At 50.0% G+C, this 16601-nt stretch overlaps 5 protein-coding genes across 5 annotated transcripts; 4 read left to right on the forward strand and 1 right to left on the reverse strand.

Annotated features, from left to right (window-relative positions):
- Positions 1-628: 628 nt before the first annotated feature.
- On the forward strand, positions 629-1094 carry T069G_01960 (uncharacterized protein; the record flags this gene model as incomplete). The annotated part of the gene is made up of 2 exons (XM_056169170.1): positions 629-720; positions 818-1094. The coding sequence occupies 2 exons, from the start codon at positions 629-631 to the stop codon at positions 1092-1094; spliced, it is 369 nt and encodes a 122-aa protein (XP_056034486.1).
- Positions 1095-4027: 2933 nt separating this feature from the next.
- Positions 4028-4798, forward strand: T069G_01961 (uncharacterized protein; the record flags this gene model as incomplete). Its single annotated transcript, XM_056169171.1, has 2 exons — positions 4028-4050; positions 4276-4798. The coding sequence occupies 2 exons, from the start codon at positions 4028-4030 to the stop codon at positions 4796-4798; spliced, it is 546 nt and encodes a 181-aa protein (XP_056034487.1).
- Positions 4799-7639: 2841 nt separating this feature from the next.
- Positions 7640-9360, forward strand: T069G_01962 (sugar transporter domain-containing protein; the record flags this gene model as incomplete). The annotated part of the gene is made up of 3 exons (XM_056169172.1): positions 7640-7915; positions 7977-8745; positions 8819-9360. 3 exons carry the CDS (start codon positions 7640-7642, stop codon positions 9358-9360), a joined length of 1587 nt encoding a protein of 528 aa, XP_056034488.1.
- Positions 9361-10271: 911 nt separating this feature from the next.
- T069G_01963 (short chain dehydrogenase domain-containing protein) lies at positions 10272-11493 on the reverse strand (the record flags this gene model as incomplete). The annotated part of the gene is made up of 3 exons (XM_056169173.1): positions 10272-10396; positions 10460-10551; positions 10628-11493. 3 exons carry the CDS (start codon positions 11491-11493, stop codon positions 10272-10274), a joined length of 1083 nt encoding a protein of 360 aa, XP_056034489.1.
- Positions 11494-12184: 691 nt separating this feature from the next.
- On the forward strand, positions 12185-14647 carry T069G_01964 (fungal specific transcription factor domain-containing protein; the record flags this gene model as incomplete). The annotated part of the gene is made up of 7 exons (XM_056169174.1): positions 12185-12258; positions 12350-12558; positions 12649-12963; positions 13055-13086; positions 13167-13582; positions 13727-14495; positions 14552-14647. The coding sequence occupies 7 exons, from the start codon at positions 12185-12187 to the stop codon at positions 14645-14647; spliced, it is 1911 nt and encodes a 636-aa protein (XP_056034490.1).
- Between the last annotated feature and the right edge of the window lie 1954 nt (positions 14648-16601).

Genomic DNA, 16601 nt, shown 5'->3' on the forward strand with positions numbered 1-16601 from the left:
CACTCTAGCCTCTCGCTTCTGTTGCTCCTTCTTTATTGTGTCTGTGAGTGCTGAAGAGAAAAACGGAGCAAGATCTTGTTTGTCTCCAGTCCCGACTTTCCCGGTTTTCTTCCTTTTTTCCCCCCTATTTCTCTTCTCTTCCTCCTTCTTCGCAAACTACCGACTCTTTGCCTTTACCAGAGGCAATGGCTCGCTGAGTTTCGCTCCTTGCTGTCGAAATCCCTAACATTCCAGATCATTTATCCATCGCCGGTTTGGGGCGATTGATGACGCACCGAGGTGGCAGGAGGTGTATTGACGCCGAGGCCCCTTGCTGTCGAGTTTTCCATCACCCTATATAGCTTATCCTTTGGCGGCTTGGGGGGCGGCTTGGGGGGCGGCTTGGGAGGGTTGATGACGCACTGAGACTGGCAGGAGGTATAGTGATGCCGAGGCCGTCTTGCTGTCGAGATCTCTCTAAAGTCGCTCTCCAGCCGTGGGCCCTCTAAAGACCGAGGCCGAAACGGACTCGGCCACAGAAAAGGGCCAAGCCGCCGGCGAAGACGCGGAAGAGAAAGGCGTCGGAGGAAGGTAGGTGATTATGAGGTGGTTTGTGCGATTTGGTGTTGCATATGTATAGCTGACTCTGATGCTTTTAGAGGGAGATGAAGTTGAAGAGATTCTTCAGCCTGTGAAGCAAATTGCTCCCAGGGCGCAGAAGAAGCCTAGAGCAGGGCCCAGGTAAGACCGTGGTTTGGAATGATATGTGCGAGCTGGACTGGTACTAATTGGTGCAAGCAGCAATCGGGCGGCCAATAGTACTTTGAAGAAATCAAAGTCGGCTTCATCTTCTGCGCCGAGGGCAGAGGGACGAAGACGGGTGGCTTTACCCAAAACCACAACCCGAGCTCGTCCCTGTCCCGGCGATGGCCATGAAGCGCTCCTTCAGAGAAGAGCCTGAGGATGACGGCCCGGCCAAGAAGCAAGTCTTTGACAAGGGAAAGGCCAGATCCGTCTCTACTCCGGTGGTCAGCCAGCCGCCGCTCACTCCAGGCAAGTCGGCCAAGGCTTCTCGCTCGACCTCTCTGCAGGTCTCCCAGACGTCCAAGAAGTAAAGGATACGTGCTTTGACATGCATCGATCATTGTTGCAAGTATCTTACGAACACTGGGCAGAAATCACATTGCGTCAACACCACTTTCTGGCCATCGCAATGCTATGTTTTAATTTTGGCTTGAATGCCCTGACGATAGTTGAATACCTCCAGCCCCCAAAGATCCCGCACCATCCAGAGGTAACGATCTTGTCACCTTTATCAACGGCCCGGCCCAGCCAATTACCCAAAGTCCTTCGGAATACCTTCATCTCAACATGCGTCTCATAAGTACAAAGACTCTTGACTTGGAAGAATTATTCAACATTTATGTCCCCGAATACGCCATTCTCTCCTACACGTGGTCGACGTCGTAGCCAATGTGCGTCAGGGCTACGATGTCCTTGATGTCGGTTGTGTTGCGAATCTCCCAGATGGCCTTTTTTACCTCTTCCACTAGATCAAGAAAGCTAGTTAGTTCGCCAACATGCGAAATCATCGGAGTCGTCAGTGTCGTTGCCCCGATAACAGTCAGCCCGTGCTCGTCAAAAGTAACTGAGATTGACCCCAGATTTTCTCCCCATCTCCACGAAATCACAATAAACGCTTCGTTACCAGATATACCTTCCACAATCGTCGGATACTTGCCCTACGTGCCTTACATTTCTCCTAGCAGCGTGTGGCTGTAACAGCCAATGATGAGGGACAAGGCCTCTGTCTGGGCCGCAAGCAAGGCCGAAGGCGAAATCTTCCTTTAAGAATGGGCTAATCGCAAGAACCGACGCTTCAAGCCCGGCTTTCAGAAGATCATTTGGACCTGCAAAGAGGGCACCAGGAACAACCTGCAATATGTCTGGGTTTCGCTGGCTGGGGGCGCGCCTCTGACTAATGGTGGTCAAGGGCAAATTCCAGCTATTGAAGAAACAGAGGATGAACTTGATGAGACTACGTTGATAATTCGGAAAATCCTCAGTTACCAGTCGGGTATTTCAGAAGAGTCCATCAGGCCCCAGAGCAATGTCTATCACCTTGGCCTGGACTCCATCAGTGCCATTAAGCTGTCTTCTCTCTTGCGCAAGGAAAGTCTCTATCTCAACTCAAGAAATTTCATCAGAGCGACGAGTATCAGCTACATAGCGCAACTTGCGACGCCTCTGCAGATAAATGGCAGCACCGTTCACCGAAAAGAAACGACGTGGACCCCTGAAGGCATTGACGTTGAAGAGCTTCTTGCTGGTGCACATATTTCCAAGGACAATGTCGAGGTGATTCTAGTGCGTGGTAGAATGCAGAGGACAACATCTTACCAACTACATCGATAAGACCAGCTCAGCGGAGCTTTCCGAGGCCATCAACTCCATGTTCAAATGGTACCGCCAGGTGCGCATGCGCGCCTACTAGAGCTCCCAAATGTCGGCAAGTGTGACGATTCTAAGACAAGTTTTGCGGCGAGTACCTGTCAGGAGCCAGTCACAAAGAGAACGCTCCTTTCTTCATTGAACGCAGATAAAAGCACCAGCCCGTTGCTGCCTCTCTCGAGCTTGCTGTGCTTGCTCTCGACCTCTAAGTTCTTCTTCCTTGGCCCGTTGCTGTTACTCTCGAGCTCTATGCTTCTCTTCAAGAGCTTGCTGGACTTCCTCTCCAGCGTTTCGCTGCTTTTGGAATAGCCGTTGCTCTTCGGCGCGCCAATGCTCACATAGCCTCCCTTTCTCTATGGCAACTTTCTCTTGCTCTGCCCTGTTCAACAAATGTCAAATTGTTGAATATCTGTCGGGCCTTTTTTTTTTTTTTTTTTTGAAGTCTTTGAGCGTCTCTTTGAGGGAAGATGATGTCTGATGGCGGCAAGAGAGGGATTAGGACGCCCGTGGCGTCCGAGTTCCCAACTAGCAAGGTAGCCGGCCGGAAGGGTTTAACAGAATTATAAGAAGGAGCCGTAGCCCTTTTGTCTCTCGAAAGATCAGAGGTAAGTACAGTCTTTTGTATAACCCTAGCCGTGTCGTCCGTGATAGTGACAGTGCAGTCCCCATATTTGACTCTTTTACTTTTCCCGTTGCGCCAATCCTGACAGTACCGGCCACCAACCTCAACCTGGACAAGCTGTTGTCATGGGCTATACTGCCGACTTAAGGCCACCAGCAAGCGCGATAACAAGGGCAAGAAGTGCGTGGTTGAACCGAACACTTTCACCGATGCTTCCACGGAAGCGAATGAACCCCCAATAGTTTTGAGTCCTCTTACGACCGAAAACCTCGGACACAGCGTGGATGCGATTCCACAGCTAACAACAAGATCTCAATTGCACCAAGGTGAGTCATCTGCCCCTGGATCGCTCGCTGTTGATTCCAAACTAATCGTTGAAATAATGTTTGACAGTGTTCCCACAAACGACCACGCATATAAAAGCCCTGTATAACGGCCTTGTTTACCATCCAATATATGATACAACTCTAGTATCTAGTCTCTGCATCGTTAGGCGGCAGTTCCCCCAGTCTATCTCCTAGCCATCACTGTGGCGCCATTTTACCTCGCCATTTTTATAGCAGCTTCCCGCTGCTCTGGTTTCCAACACCGCGGTATTAACATTTTGTTGGGCTTTTGCATTGATGTCTTTACTGCCATCTTTGACTTTACGTTTTGCCATCTGCCCATTACTGTCGGAACTAGTTGGGCATAAGTCCCTCTCAGTCCAGACAGGGTGTTTTGGGCTGGCGCTGGACAACAAGGCTACGTGGGTGAAAGCTGTTGAGCGTGGAATGGCCGCCCAGGTTCTCGAGAGATAGATTCACCGTGCTTAGTGTGATCGCTATAACAAGAATGAAGGATTGTGGACAGCGCATCCGCCTTTTGAGACAGGGATTAGCATCAACCCTATCGCGTTTCTCAGCGGTGATGACCTCGCTTCAACAACCCGCCAAGTTCACAATACTAGAGACTTTGAAGTCTTTGGGGACCCAAATGTTGGGGATATCGAGCCAAAGGTTAGTTTTGCTCTCTCTCCAAATCATTCTTTTGCTCTAATGCTGGTTCAGCTTGCCTACACTTTCCAAGGGGGTGATACAGGGGTTGATTGGCTGCCTTTTCTGGCCGCGACCGTCCGTATAGATCCCATAGAGCAAAGCCCACCACCTGGTGAGTCGTCGACGGCCACGACCATGATGGCGTCTGTGGAACTCAAGCTTGCCGTATTTTTGGCATATCGATAGGAATAGGCTTCGCCCTCTCCAGCAAGCCGAGCAGGAAATAGCCGGGCTGCAATGGCATCTGTTTTCGGGTGAAAGGCGGTGGGATGCGGCTCCTCTACGAGCCAACTCTCCCAAATCTCTCGACGATTCCGACAGCTTCGCCACCAACGAATCGACGCCGCCAACCAGCCCAGACATTGCGACAGGCGAGCGCACGCCTTCTCCTAAGCCGAATCACCTTTCAGACTACCTTAAGAATTCGACCAAGCCCGCTGCCCTAGTCGAGCCGGAGCCTGCTCCGATGATTCCCCAGCGCTCTCTTACGTACACTAAGAAGAACTCGGTCGATGCCGTTGCCAGGTTGCGATCCATATCCCGCAATACTCGAGATTCAGATCTGTCTGCCTCACCTCGGAGTCTGCAGGCCTTCTCCCGAACTCCGTCCGTATCCGCGTTTGAAGAGTTTGTATTTTTTGGGCGGAAGGTCGGTGATCTATTCTGCGGGGCCTCATTTCTGAGAATAGCTGAATTGTTGAGAATGTAAACGTTAATGGGTATTTGGTCGCCCTTATTCTTTTTTCATCTCACAAACTTGCCAAAGAATTGCCCCGGTAAATCTCATGTAAACAGGCACATCCATGTGTCAGTATCGATGGACTGCAAATGATTCACAGCGGTAGGTACCTATGATACTTCTTAGGAGAGCTGGGACTGATTCATTACTGGTAGTTGAATCTTGATGAATCTTGAACAAAAGATTCATCCTAAGCAATCGGGTGGTTTTTGCGGTGATGCTGCTGCTGTATGTCATGTCATCAGTACCTGAAGCCTGCCGGCTGTACCACCGAAACTGCAGGTACCGCGATGCACTCACAGGGGGATGAAATGCACATGTATGCTATCCCTATCTCAATGATGGCAATGGACATTTACCATGAATGCTATCATAGGTAGCTTGGTATTATCCTCATACAAGTATCTTTTACTGATGCTCTCGAATATTATCGACTTAATATGGGGCTGATAAACAATGGATGGCTCATTATAACAAGGAACTATTTGGTGCAACCACGTAGCTAATAATTCATCAATGGCATGGATGGAGGCAGATAAAAAAATTCGAATTGATGATTTATGCGTGTGTTCTTCTCATACATGCCAATGAATCCAGGTAAGATGCTGAAGGAGTTGCCTCTCGTCGATCATGTCACGTTACCCAATTCCCTCCCAGCCATGTTTTGGTCCCAATTACTTCGTAGATGATCAAATTGATTCTACTGAAAGCTCTTCGTACAATGAATAGCCCGGAGTGCCCGAATAGTTACACAAGTTTGAATGAATCCAGCGACCACAGAAATCCATCATTGCTTCAGCATTCAGCATTCTGCATTTCATCAGCATCACGCCCAGGCTACGTTGCGTGAAAGGCCGCAGTCAACGCCGTATCATCGACGACTCGTTTCCACTCCAATTGCTACAGGTCATCCTCATTTTCCCGAATCCGCCAAGTCCCATCTATCACGATCGGAGCTCGGCTGGCCACAGCCAAGCACGGGTAGCCACCAGCTAGCAGATGCTACTGTGGTTAGCACCATCTCGGGCGACCCCAGAGCCAAGACATCTTGGAGACGTGCTGCCACTGTCGTTACCTGGCTAGCTGAGCTCTGACACCGGAGCTGATGCTTGCAAAAAACGTTGCAGTGGCATGTCACTACAGCAAGAAGCTATTGAACCGGCCACTGATAGTAGTAGATCAACTACTCCGATCCTCTCTCAGGCTCGTTTTCGGGTCAGTCTGCCACCGAGCAAATACCAATAGCAAATCCAAGCCCAGCAGCCACAATGCAACGTTAACCTTGAATACCTAGTAGTACTAATTCCCCCACCCTGGTTATCTCGTCCTCTGTGCCTGGAACCTCGTACCAAGTAACTGCTTCTGGAGTAGGGGCCTGTGGCTGTCCCTTGGAGTGCGGGGGGACGTGGTTAAGACACTAATACTCGTACAGTATGTACGGTAACAACCAGGCTCAAGTACGAGTAAGCACGTATTATCTCGTACTCCATGGTGCCTGGGATAGCCGCGAATAACTGGAGCCAAGCCCGCTGGGGATCCGCAGATACTTGCCGCGCATCTTCCTTTGCCATCTTCCGCCAAAGAGAAAGAAGAGATAACGAAGTACTTGTTGATAGAGCCAAGATGAGTCGGGCCATATCTAATCTGCTAGTTGACATATGCTACGAAAAATACGCATGATTAGGGAAGATGCCGGAATTATCAGGCTGACGATATGAGTGGGAAGTGGATGGCCAAACGAGAAATCCATGCCTTGAGATTGTCAACTCTCCTCTCCATTCTCCGTTCCTGGTAATGGTAATACGAGCCACTCACTCCACCCCCGCAAATGGTCGAGGTTTTTTTCTCTCCCGCCTCTTTTTTCATCTGTCTTCATCTCCACTCTTTTCGCCTCTCCATCTCCATCTTTTGCCTCCATCCCGCTAATCATCCGCGGCTTGCCCTGGCCTGGAAAAGGGAACATCCACAAGTCTGGGGCAGAAACGAGCATCCATGGCCCTCCAGCAATTATCATGTCCTTGAAAAAGCCTGCTTGTGCATGATGGAATGATCCTGGGTCGATGTCTCAGGGGGGTTTCTGCCATTGGCAAGTCTAAAAATTGTTTCTTTTTAAGCTTCCCTTTAGGCTCTTGAGCAAAACGATATCCCTGCCAACCTCCCTGTCCGTCTGATAGGTGGAACAATCGTCGAGGAGCCATGCTAACCGTTGCTCTGCAGACTTCTGCACCGCTCTGCACCGCGCTAGCAACCTTGAACTGATAACGTGTGGGATGGGCCATGCACTCTCCAATCTCGAAACAACCACACTAGACAGTCGCTAGCTGGGAAGAGCCACAAGGTGTGCCAGTCCATTGAACCCAGCAGTGTCTGATCGGCCTAAATGGTAACTCAAAAGCTGACAGTTATCACTCCTAGCTCTTCCCTTTGTACTACTCATGCCCCTTCGCATCACCTGTTCCATCGTACAGGTCGTCCCTAGTGGCAATCTCGTTACATCGGCCCAAAAGCTACTCCGAGCAGCCTTATCGGTCATGGCACTCCACCTCCTTACGTGGTACGAGTATATATCCACCATTCCCTAGCCCTGATTTGCGATTTCCACAGCTCGGAAGTCGCTGTCCTGCGTCGTCTCAGCACCTGCTCAAGCTTGGCTGCATCGTGTGGCTCTCAATCTCGACTGTGACGACCTCAGTCCTCTCCATCAGGAATCGCTCTCGAGGCTAGGTCCCAAGACCTCGTTTTATGCTTTCCTGCCTCATTTGGCCGCATCAATTTTCATCAGCAACGGCGAGTCGCTAAAGTGTCGCAACAATGGCGGAGAAGACCGACCTACAACGCGAAGAGACGCGGCCAGACTCGATTCGCGACTTGAAGCATGGCGGTGCTACGGCCGAAGCCATCGAGGCTATTCGTGCCGAGCACGAGCTCACCTTTGGGGAGGCCCTGAAGCTGTATCCCAAGGCCATTGCCTGGTCAGGCTTTGTGTCCATTGGTGTCATCATGCTTGCCTTTGATCCCCAGCTCATCGGAAACCTGTACTCAACACCACAGTTTGCTCGTGACTTTGGACACCTGTACAAGGGAGATGTAAGTCTTTCCTACCATCTCATCATTTACTTCAAGGAGCGTTGCTGACGGTCATGTGCAGTGGGTGATTGAAGCTTCCTGGCAGACGGCTCTCAGTATGGGCAACCCAATCGGACAAGTTCTCGGAGCACTCTTTGCTGCCTACCCCATGGATTACTTTGGTCGAAAACTCACCTTTGCTGCCTGTGTCATCCTCACCGCTGGCATTGTCTTCATCCAGTTCTTCTCCAAGACCCTCGGCGTCCTTCTTGCCGGAGAATTACTAGCCGGCCTTGTTCTGGGAATGTTTGTCGTCATAGCGCCGGCTTATGCCTCCGAAGTCTGTCCCACTGCTCTTCGTGGTCATCTCACCTCATTCGTCAACCTTTGCTTCGTTATCGGCCAACTTCTTGGAAACGGCGTCACTGCTGGTACCTCTAAGCTCAAAAATCACTGGGCTTACAAGATCCCTTTCCTGCTTCAGTGGTTTTGGATCCTTGTCATCCTCCCTGGTATGGCTTTCATTCCCGAAAGTCCGTGGTGGTTGGTTCGCAAGAACCGCTTGGAGGATGCTGAAAAATCGCTGAGACGATTGGCATCGCCCAAGGTCAATGTTCAAGCTACCTTGGCTTTCATTGTCGAGACGGATCGTTTGGAGCAGGAGCTCGAGGCTGGGAGCACATACTGGGATTGCTTCAAGGGAGACAACTGGCGCCGAACTGAGATTTCTATGGGTGTTTACTGCACTCAGGTTCTTAGCGGCATCTACCTCATCAACTATGGCACCTTTTTCTTCCAGCAAGCTGGCCTTCCTACTGACCGCGCCTTTGACATGTCTGTTGGATTCTTGGGTAAGTTGTTCCACCGTAATAGTCTAATATCTAGCGTTAGATCTGTTTTACTAATGACTCCTTTGTCCTGTAGCTGTTGGATTCGTCGGAACTCTCGTCTCTTGGGGTCTCATGCTGAAATTCGGTCGCCGCACGCTCTTCGTATCGGGTCTCGCATGGCTCGTCGTCCTTCAGTTCGTCATCGGCATCCTCGATTGCATTCCCGGCCGACCTTCCGGCGCCATCTGGGCGGAATCATCCCTCATGCTCATCTGGAACTTCTTCTACGACATCTCCATCGGCCCCGTCTGCTTCGTCCTGCTTGGTGAATGCTCGGCTACACGTGTCCGTTCCAAGACAATCGCGGCCGCCACTGCTGCTCAGGGACTGTTGGGAATCGTCATGACCGTGGCCATTCCCTACATGATCAACCCGGAGCAAGCCAATTTGCAAGGCAAGCTGGGCTTCTTCTTTGGTGGCCTTGCTCTTATCTGCTTGATTTGGTCTTATTTCCGCGTTCCTGAGACTATGGGTCGTACCTTTGAGGAACTTGATCTTCTCTTCGACAAGAAGGTGCCTGCGAGGCAGTTCAAGGGCTACAAACTGGAGGGCGCAGTATCGGCGGGCGCGGCGTGATTACACACGCGCAATCATGGATGGAAAGGAGGAGGAAGAATAGAGAATGGAAGAGAAGAGAAACAAAGTGGCCGGTCATTCCAAAAGGATGCCTCGCACTACGAATGACGAAAAGACGAGCTGATCTTAATGAGCCCATAGGGTGGCTTAGAGGGAAGAAATGGAAACATTGGGAACATATCCTTGTGAGACAAGCCTATGTGAGTCCGTGTCTTCTTTCTCTTTCCCGTTTCTTCTCCTTGCTTTCATGTTTTTTCTTTATTGCACTGGGTTTTTATGGCATTAGATACCACTTGAACTAGTAATGAACATTCTTGAACAATCCTCAGTCCCCATTTTAGTGACCGCCTAATCCAGCTAGAAGAATACAAGGAGTGACTATTGTGAGACAACGGAAGATGTTTGACATTGAAGCCATTGTTCTCAGATCGAAACAGCGCCGATCGCTGATCATGGACGGCACTACCTATCTAATGGTTGATACAAGCATTGATTCCGATCTCACCAGCAGGCTCAACTATTTGGCCTTTTTAACAGATGATGCCCACTATACCATATCAAGTTACAATATTCATGCATATACAAAAGACAGCTTGATTGGATACCAGCTAACCGAATAAGCTCGGCGTCATCCTTCTCCTTTTTGATCGACTGACATTGTAAGTGGTCCACGGAGATTACGCCACGGAGATTGCAATCAAACCACCTCCTTGGCGTTTTCATGTCAGCGTTATACTAAGTTAAAATTATAATCGCATTAGAAAACTAAACTACCGAAGGGAAAGAAGGTATAATGTCAAATCCTAGTAATACAATCGCGCGATATTCGAAACGTCTTGAATAGCGACCGGAACAACCTCTTAACACACATCCGTAGGCTAAATAACGGTTTGGACTGTCACCAATTAACACTATGTCGGCGGATATGCCTGTCCAAGCGTCATTTCAACCCTCAAACCTCTCCATCCGGTCGAAACTGCACCGGCCGTCTCCAGTGGCGGGGTATTCTCTCGTACAAAGTCATAGACGCCGTGGTCTATGATTCGCGCATCAGCGCAATAAGATGATAGAAAGCATTCCTAAAGGCTGGACGATATACCGGGAGAGATTGTGTCGAGCTTGCTAAGGAGCTCATCAAAGAACCTCTTCTGAACTCCTTGACCCCACTGGTTTGTGACATGCTTCGCTGGCCTAGAACAACGGATTGGTTAGTTAGACAATTTCTATGTAGTAGTGGCTGGTGAGTAGTGTCATCAATGTTACTTACACCTGGACCTTGCAGTTGGTTAGGTACTGGCCGTGGCTGCTTTCGTCCGTGAGGATCCCGTGAACCAAAGTGCGGCTCCCCTCTTCTGTGGAGCGAGCCATGATCTTCTCAGCGATTCGGACCCCCGCCGAATCTTGTTCTCTGGTCAAGTCGGACTTGCAGTAACTAGGGTTGGGAGTGTTGATGATGAATCTGCCCTTGGCTCTCTTGGCAATTTCCCGTACAGCATAAAGAACAAGAAGTTTTGAAAGTGGATATCTCCCGCCCATATCGGCCTGTTTTACGTCATTCAGCCGATCCAGGAGGTTTCTGTCGTTGAGATCAGCGAGAGGAGCCATGTAATGCAGAGCGCTGTTGGGAATGACGAAGCGACATGGGTTGCCTGTTTGTTGTTCTGACCTGCGCATGGTTGGGAGGAGTGCGAAAAACAGGAGAAAGGTGTTAATGACGTTGACGTTGAGCGTCTTTTCGCTTCCCTCGCTAAGTACAAATTGGTTTGTCATGATGCCCGCGTTGGCCAAGACGCCGTCGAGTCGGGGCAGCAGAGCTGCTCGTTCTGCAAATGCTTTGACAGACGCCTGGTTATCCATGTCAATGGGCCACACCTCGATGCTTGAATCGAGCTTTCCAGTGGATTTGAGTATTTCTTTCTTGGCTGCTTCTCCCTTGGAGGGTGTTCGAACAGCCATGATGATCTTGCCAACACCGAGGCGAGAGAGATGGCGTGTGGACTCGAATCCGAGGCCGCTGTTTGAGCCAGTGACGACCATGATTTGATTAGAGAGGTCGTTTGGTGTATTTGGAATGGGGAGGGTGACAAAGACTCTGCCATAGATGACAGAGCCAAGCCCGTGTAGAGCAGACATTATTGCTTAGGCTATCTCAGCGTGTCTTCGGAAGTGTGTGCAGCTTTCTTCGAATTGAATACTGGCTTGAGCTTGCGATTCAGATGGTGAAATAATGGTTACTTCAGTGTTAAAGAGAAGATGCTCCTTGAATGAGTTGCGATGATGCGAGCCTGAGTATTGATGATGACAGCCACAAACGGAGATGCAGGACGAGGCCTTCGCCGTTACCTTTAAATAATTTGTCTCTTCTTTCTCATCTCCGGCTGCCTATAAATTCTTCATTCTTCATCGCGACCGGTGTTAGTAAAGCCACCATCTTGAACACACATTTGCCTCCAATTTGGCATCGCCATCTCGACTTACAAGATTCCCGCTCCTATCCCCGACTCAGCTCTTCGCACCAGCCTGACGGAATTTTGCCCTTTGTGGAGAAGTCCGGGGATAATATCTCCGCAATAGTGCCCGCTAAAGTCGCCGATCCAGCCATGACACGCTGAGCTAAGGAGGAAATGGGCAATTAGCAAATGCTGCAAATCGATTTGCCGTAGTTAGGCTTGCCCGGAGTTAATATCCCCAAACGGGGTCATTAAATAGTCCGGGTGCTTTCGCCGATAACAGCCGGCTTTTCGATCTTCTACCACCTATCTCCTGATCTTCTCTTTTTCCACATTGTACACTTTTTTCCTTTGGTCGTTGAGGGAGTCGCGTAATGGAGTTTGGTCCAAGGAAGATTGAAAAGCGGAACCGGGCCCCTGTGTCTTGCGAACCATGTCGAGCTCGAAAGTAAGCAATTGTCGTTCCACTGATACACGCAAAGTCTCCGAATGAAGCCCAAGAGAAAACATGGGAGGAAGCTCACCCTTATGTTCCGCAGGCAAATGTGCAACCGCGGTCAGCCGTGCGAAGGCTGTACCAGGCGGAATCAAGCGTCACTGTGTCGATATGCTCCCAATGCCATCAGGAACAAGGCTCGCCCTCCCAAGGTTGGCAACATCCAGGAGCGGCTGGATAACCTAGAGGTTATGCTGGCTTCGATTGCCGCGAATCCGGCCGCCGCTGGGATTGGCATAGGTGCGGCTCCCGGTACGCAGGCTTCGTCCAGCCAGAGGCGAATGCCGACATCTTCCTATGAACAGCCTCAGTCACCCTTCAAGTCAGCTCGATTCCGCCAAGACAATCACGCCTTACCGCCTGAGCTGCCTCATCGCCACGAGTCTGGAGATGGCCAAGTCAGCTACATCGACCCCAGCCATTGGAGGGCCATCTTGGATGAAATCAAAGAGGTCAGAGAGCATCTGTCGGCCTTTGACCGCCCTCTGGCGCAGGAGGAGCCGGAGCGCAAGAGCGTTGCCTCGGAAGACGGTGCCGGATTTATGTTTGGCAAATTTCCGGTGGTCGATCTCGAAGATATCATCAGCACCCTGCCGCCGAGATCGGCATGCGATGCCCTTGTTGCCCAGTATTTCAACGCCAGATTCATGGTCCTGGGTGAGTCCACGGCAGTTCATTTTCATCTTTGGCCCTACAATTTGAGGTTTGGTGCGCTAATGCAAGCGGGCCACCTGCATGTCGTGTGTAGGCATCCTGCACCCGGTCAAGTTCCAAAGGGAGGTCAGTCATGTCATCAAGGATTAGTCAACACTTGACAGGTCGTTTTTCATGTTGCAACTAACCATTGGTGATGGATGCAGTATGAAAAGTTCTGGGACGCTCCCCTCAAAGCACCTCCTCTCTGGATTGCTCTGCTCTTTTCCGTTCTCAGCCTCACAACCACTCTTCGCAATGTCGCCGGTGGTTCGACCGGGCCCAAATCTGCAAGGCCTACAGCCAAAACGCTGCAGCAAAGAACGGTTGAATGCCTGATCTTGGGACGTTTCCCTAATGCAAACGCGTATGCTCTAGAGGCCATGATACTGCATCTCCAGAGCTGCTACCTCACTCTCAATAGGCTCGGCTCCGATCACTGGTTTGAGATGGGCACTTTGATTCGCCTTGCCTTTAGAATGGGCTATCATCACGACCCGGACGGCTTACCAGGCATCTCAGTCTTTGATGGAGAGATGCGGCGGCGCGTTTGGCATAACATATTCCAAGTGGACGCGCTCATGTCTTTTCAGATGGGGTTTCCGAGCATGATTCCGACAGAATTCTGCGACACCAAAGTGCCGAGAAACCTGCAGTTCTCTGATCTTGAAATAAATATGACTTTGCTGCCTCCCGGGCGACCTCTGTTCGAAAACACTCCGATCAGGTATCCAATCGCCAAGTCTGGTGTCATGGCCGTATTCAAAAGGATTGTTGCGCATTCACAGTCTTTGTCTCTCCCAACCTACGACAACACGATTATGTTAGATAACGAAATGAGGGAGGCGTACAACAACTTACCCGAAATCCTGAGAGGAAGAGACGTTGGTCGTTCTTTCATGGACCCATCGAACATCATCTTCGAGAGATGCACCATTGAAATGCTCTACTTGAAAGGTCTCATTGTTCTGCATCGGCGATACATCAGCTACGAGGTTGACGGCCGTCGATTTGAGCACTCTAGACGCACCTGTGCCGAAGCAGCTCTTGACATCCTGGCTCGCCAGGCAGATCTGCATCAAGCATGTCAACCCGGAGGGCGCTTGTATGATGACCGATGGATGGTCTCTTCACTGACCATGCACGACTTTCTTTTGGCTGCCATGGTCATCTGTCTGGATCTTTCTGTTCGTCTCCGGCGTCCTTCAAGCGTGTTAGTGCCTGGAAAAGATGACGACGCTCTTACTGGGCGAGAATACCATGCACTGCAGAGATCGCAGACGATATGGGCATCTAGTAGCCAGATGTCTCCAGAAGCACGTCTTGCATCTTTGGCGCTCGGCCTGATGGTGCAAAAAGTGGCTGACAAGGACGCCCGCCATATCCATCTGTCCAAGGCTCCAGAAGAAGATCTGGCTGCTGCTGCTTCTACCCAAGAGCTTCCGTATGCAGGGCCCATGTCTCAGATGATTGATGGCACTGAAGGATTGGACTGGGTAAGTTTGGATCAGGGCTCGTTGATCAGGTCAGAGGAGAATCTAACTCGAAGCAGGGCTTGCTGGACCAGTACTTTCAGAATCAGCCAACGGATGCGTCACAATTGGATCCATTCAGCATTGATCCCGGTTGGTTTGACTTGCCGCTGTAGAAGAGGTGGAAGGAGAAGTCTTGTGCAAACGCTTGACTGTAAAAAACAGGCCATGTTATGGTGATGCGAGAGAAGCAGTAGGGTGAAGATGGGTAAGAGGGAAGAAGAAAAGAGAAGAGAGAAAAAAGGAAGAAGGCGAGACTGCGAGCGATATTTCCTTTGTCTGGGAGAAATGGACAGTTTTCACTCAACGCTAATCGGGATATAGGATGGGGAATTACTGCCGGTAATTCACAACGTACATCAACTAGGGCGCCGCCGCCGGAAATGCAGATGCAGCCTAATCTCAACGATACCCAAAGTACAGGAGGAGGACAAATGCAGGGATGCCAGCAATTTCGCTGGTACTTTTATTTTTACATGAGAAAACTCTTAAATAAATTCGGTTTTGATTCCAAGTCTACTGTATCATGTTCAATTGCTGTTCCTGTATTTGTCTTGCAAATACATGTAGCCAAGGTTCCCATAAGACGAGGGAGGGAAGAGACAAGTGATGACCTGGCTTTACTATTGTCTCACAAACAACTTGCTCTTTCTTTCTCAATAGGGATTATTAAACAATAGTTACTTTAGTTGACAATGTGCAATTGCAGCCCATTCATCGCTTGCGTTCTTGCAAACGTCCAGCTGTGTGGATGACCCACAGTGAGCTAAGCCAGCCAGCAGCCGTTTGCCCACCCTGCTTTAAAATCCCCCCCTCAACTTTCTTGTTATTCTCCCACTGCTACTACTTTGTGCTTCTACCAAACATTTCTTCCTTTGTTCGAATTTCTTTTTGGTCTCCTTTGGGTTCGAATTTTACTCATTTTTTTCCAATCGTAAGTCTCCTCTCTTCCATTTCATCATCCATCTTCAACAGTCTCCCGAAATCTTCGCGTCTGGACTCGACCTTTCAGACTGACCGTGGCCCCAGATTACATATTTCATCCTTATTTTACGGTCAGCACCGAAATGCTGAAGATCGGATGGTGTCAGGAAAATGACACCGGATTATGCATCGGCCCATCTGCCGATGAACTCTTCCGACTCAAGGCAGGGTACTAGATTCTGCATCAACCCATCCCCCTCCTCCATTTATATCAATTCCTACCTGTTCGTCATTGCCACGGCGGTCCTCCAACACTCACTCGGGGTCAACTCGAGTTATGGAATTTGCGAAGCCATGTCAACTCAAGTTATGGCATTTGCGAAGCCATGGTTGCCACAGATTGCATCCATGATTTCCTACAGGCTAAATGCTACAACTGAGGGGGACGTCTCTCTACTACATCTACTACATCTACTACATCTACTACATCTACTCGCCAATGCCACATCTATGGCTAGCGTTCAAACGGTATGTTCAGTTCAGTTCAGCACAACAACTCAGTTGCACTGCACAACTCGCACATGAACCAGAGAGACTAACACTGCTGCAATCAAGACAGAAGTTGTCGTTGGATCACTGATAATACCGTTTATCCGCTGAAAGATACACGGCAGCTCGAAGAGGGACAGACATTCAATGCCTTCAAGGGTTACATTTTGCCTACCAAGAAAAGAACGCCAAGGTTCAAGTATGGCACGGCCCGGGGTCTACGAGAGGCCCAGGTCATGCCATAATGCACAAAATTCGCCGAACAACAGCGAACTCATCGTCAATAAATAGTCCGCGCCGGAAGCCCCGGGAGCCAGCCTCCCCTGTACTGGCTGGGATAGTGGCATCTGGTTCCATTCGCGGACCTGTGCAAAACAGTCAAAGGGTCTTCTGCCAAATAACAATAATGGCCAAGTGATAGCTCAGAATCAAGAGCTACACAACGACCAGAAGCTTCTCGCCTACCAGAGAACTGAAGATGCCAGCCGAAATTTCCTCAGACAGTTGAACCCCCTGTCCGCAGAGTTGCTAATCGCACCAACCAACAAAGGAATCGCTCTGCTCAGGTGTTGAGTTCAATCTCTGCCCAGCCATTCA

Source organism: Trichoderma breve, chromosome 1, assembly GCF_028502605.1.
Source record: "Trichoderma breve strain T069 chromosome 1, whole genome shotgun sequence".
Classification (NCBI taxonomy): domain Eukaryota; kingdom Fungi; phylum Ascomycota; class Sordariomycetes; order Hypocreales; family Hypocreaceae; genus Trichoderma; species Trichoderma breve.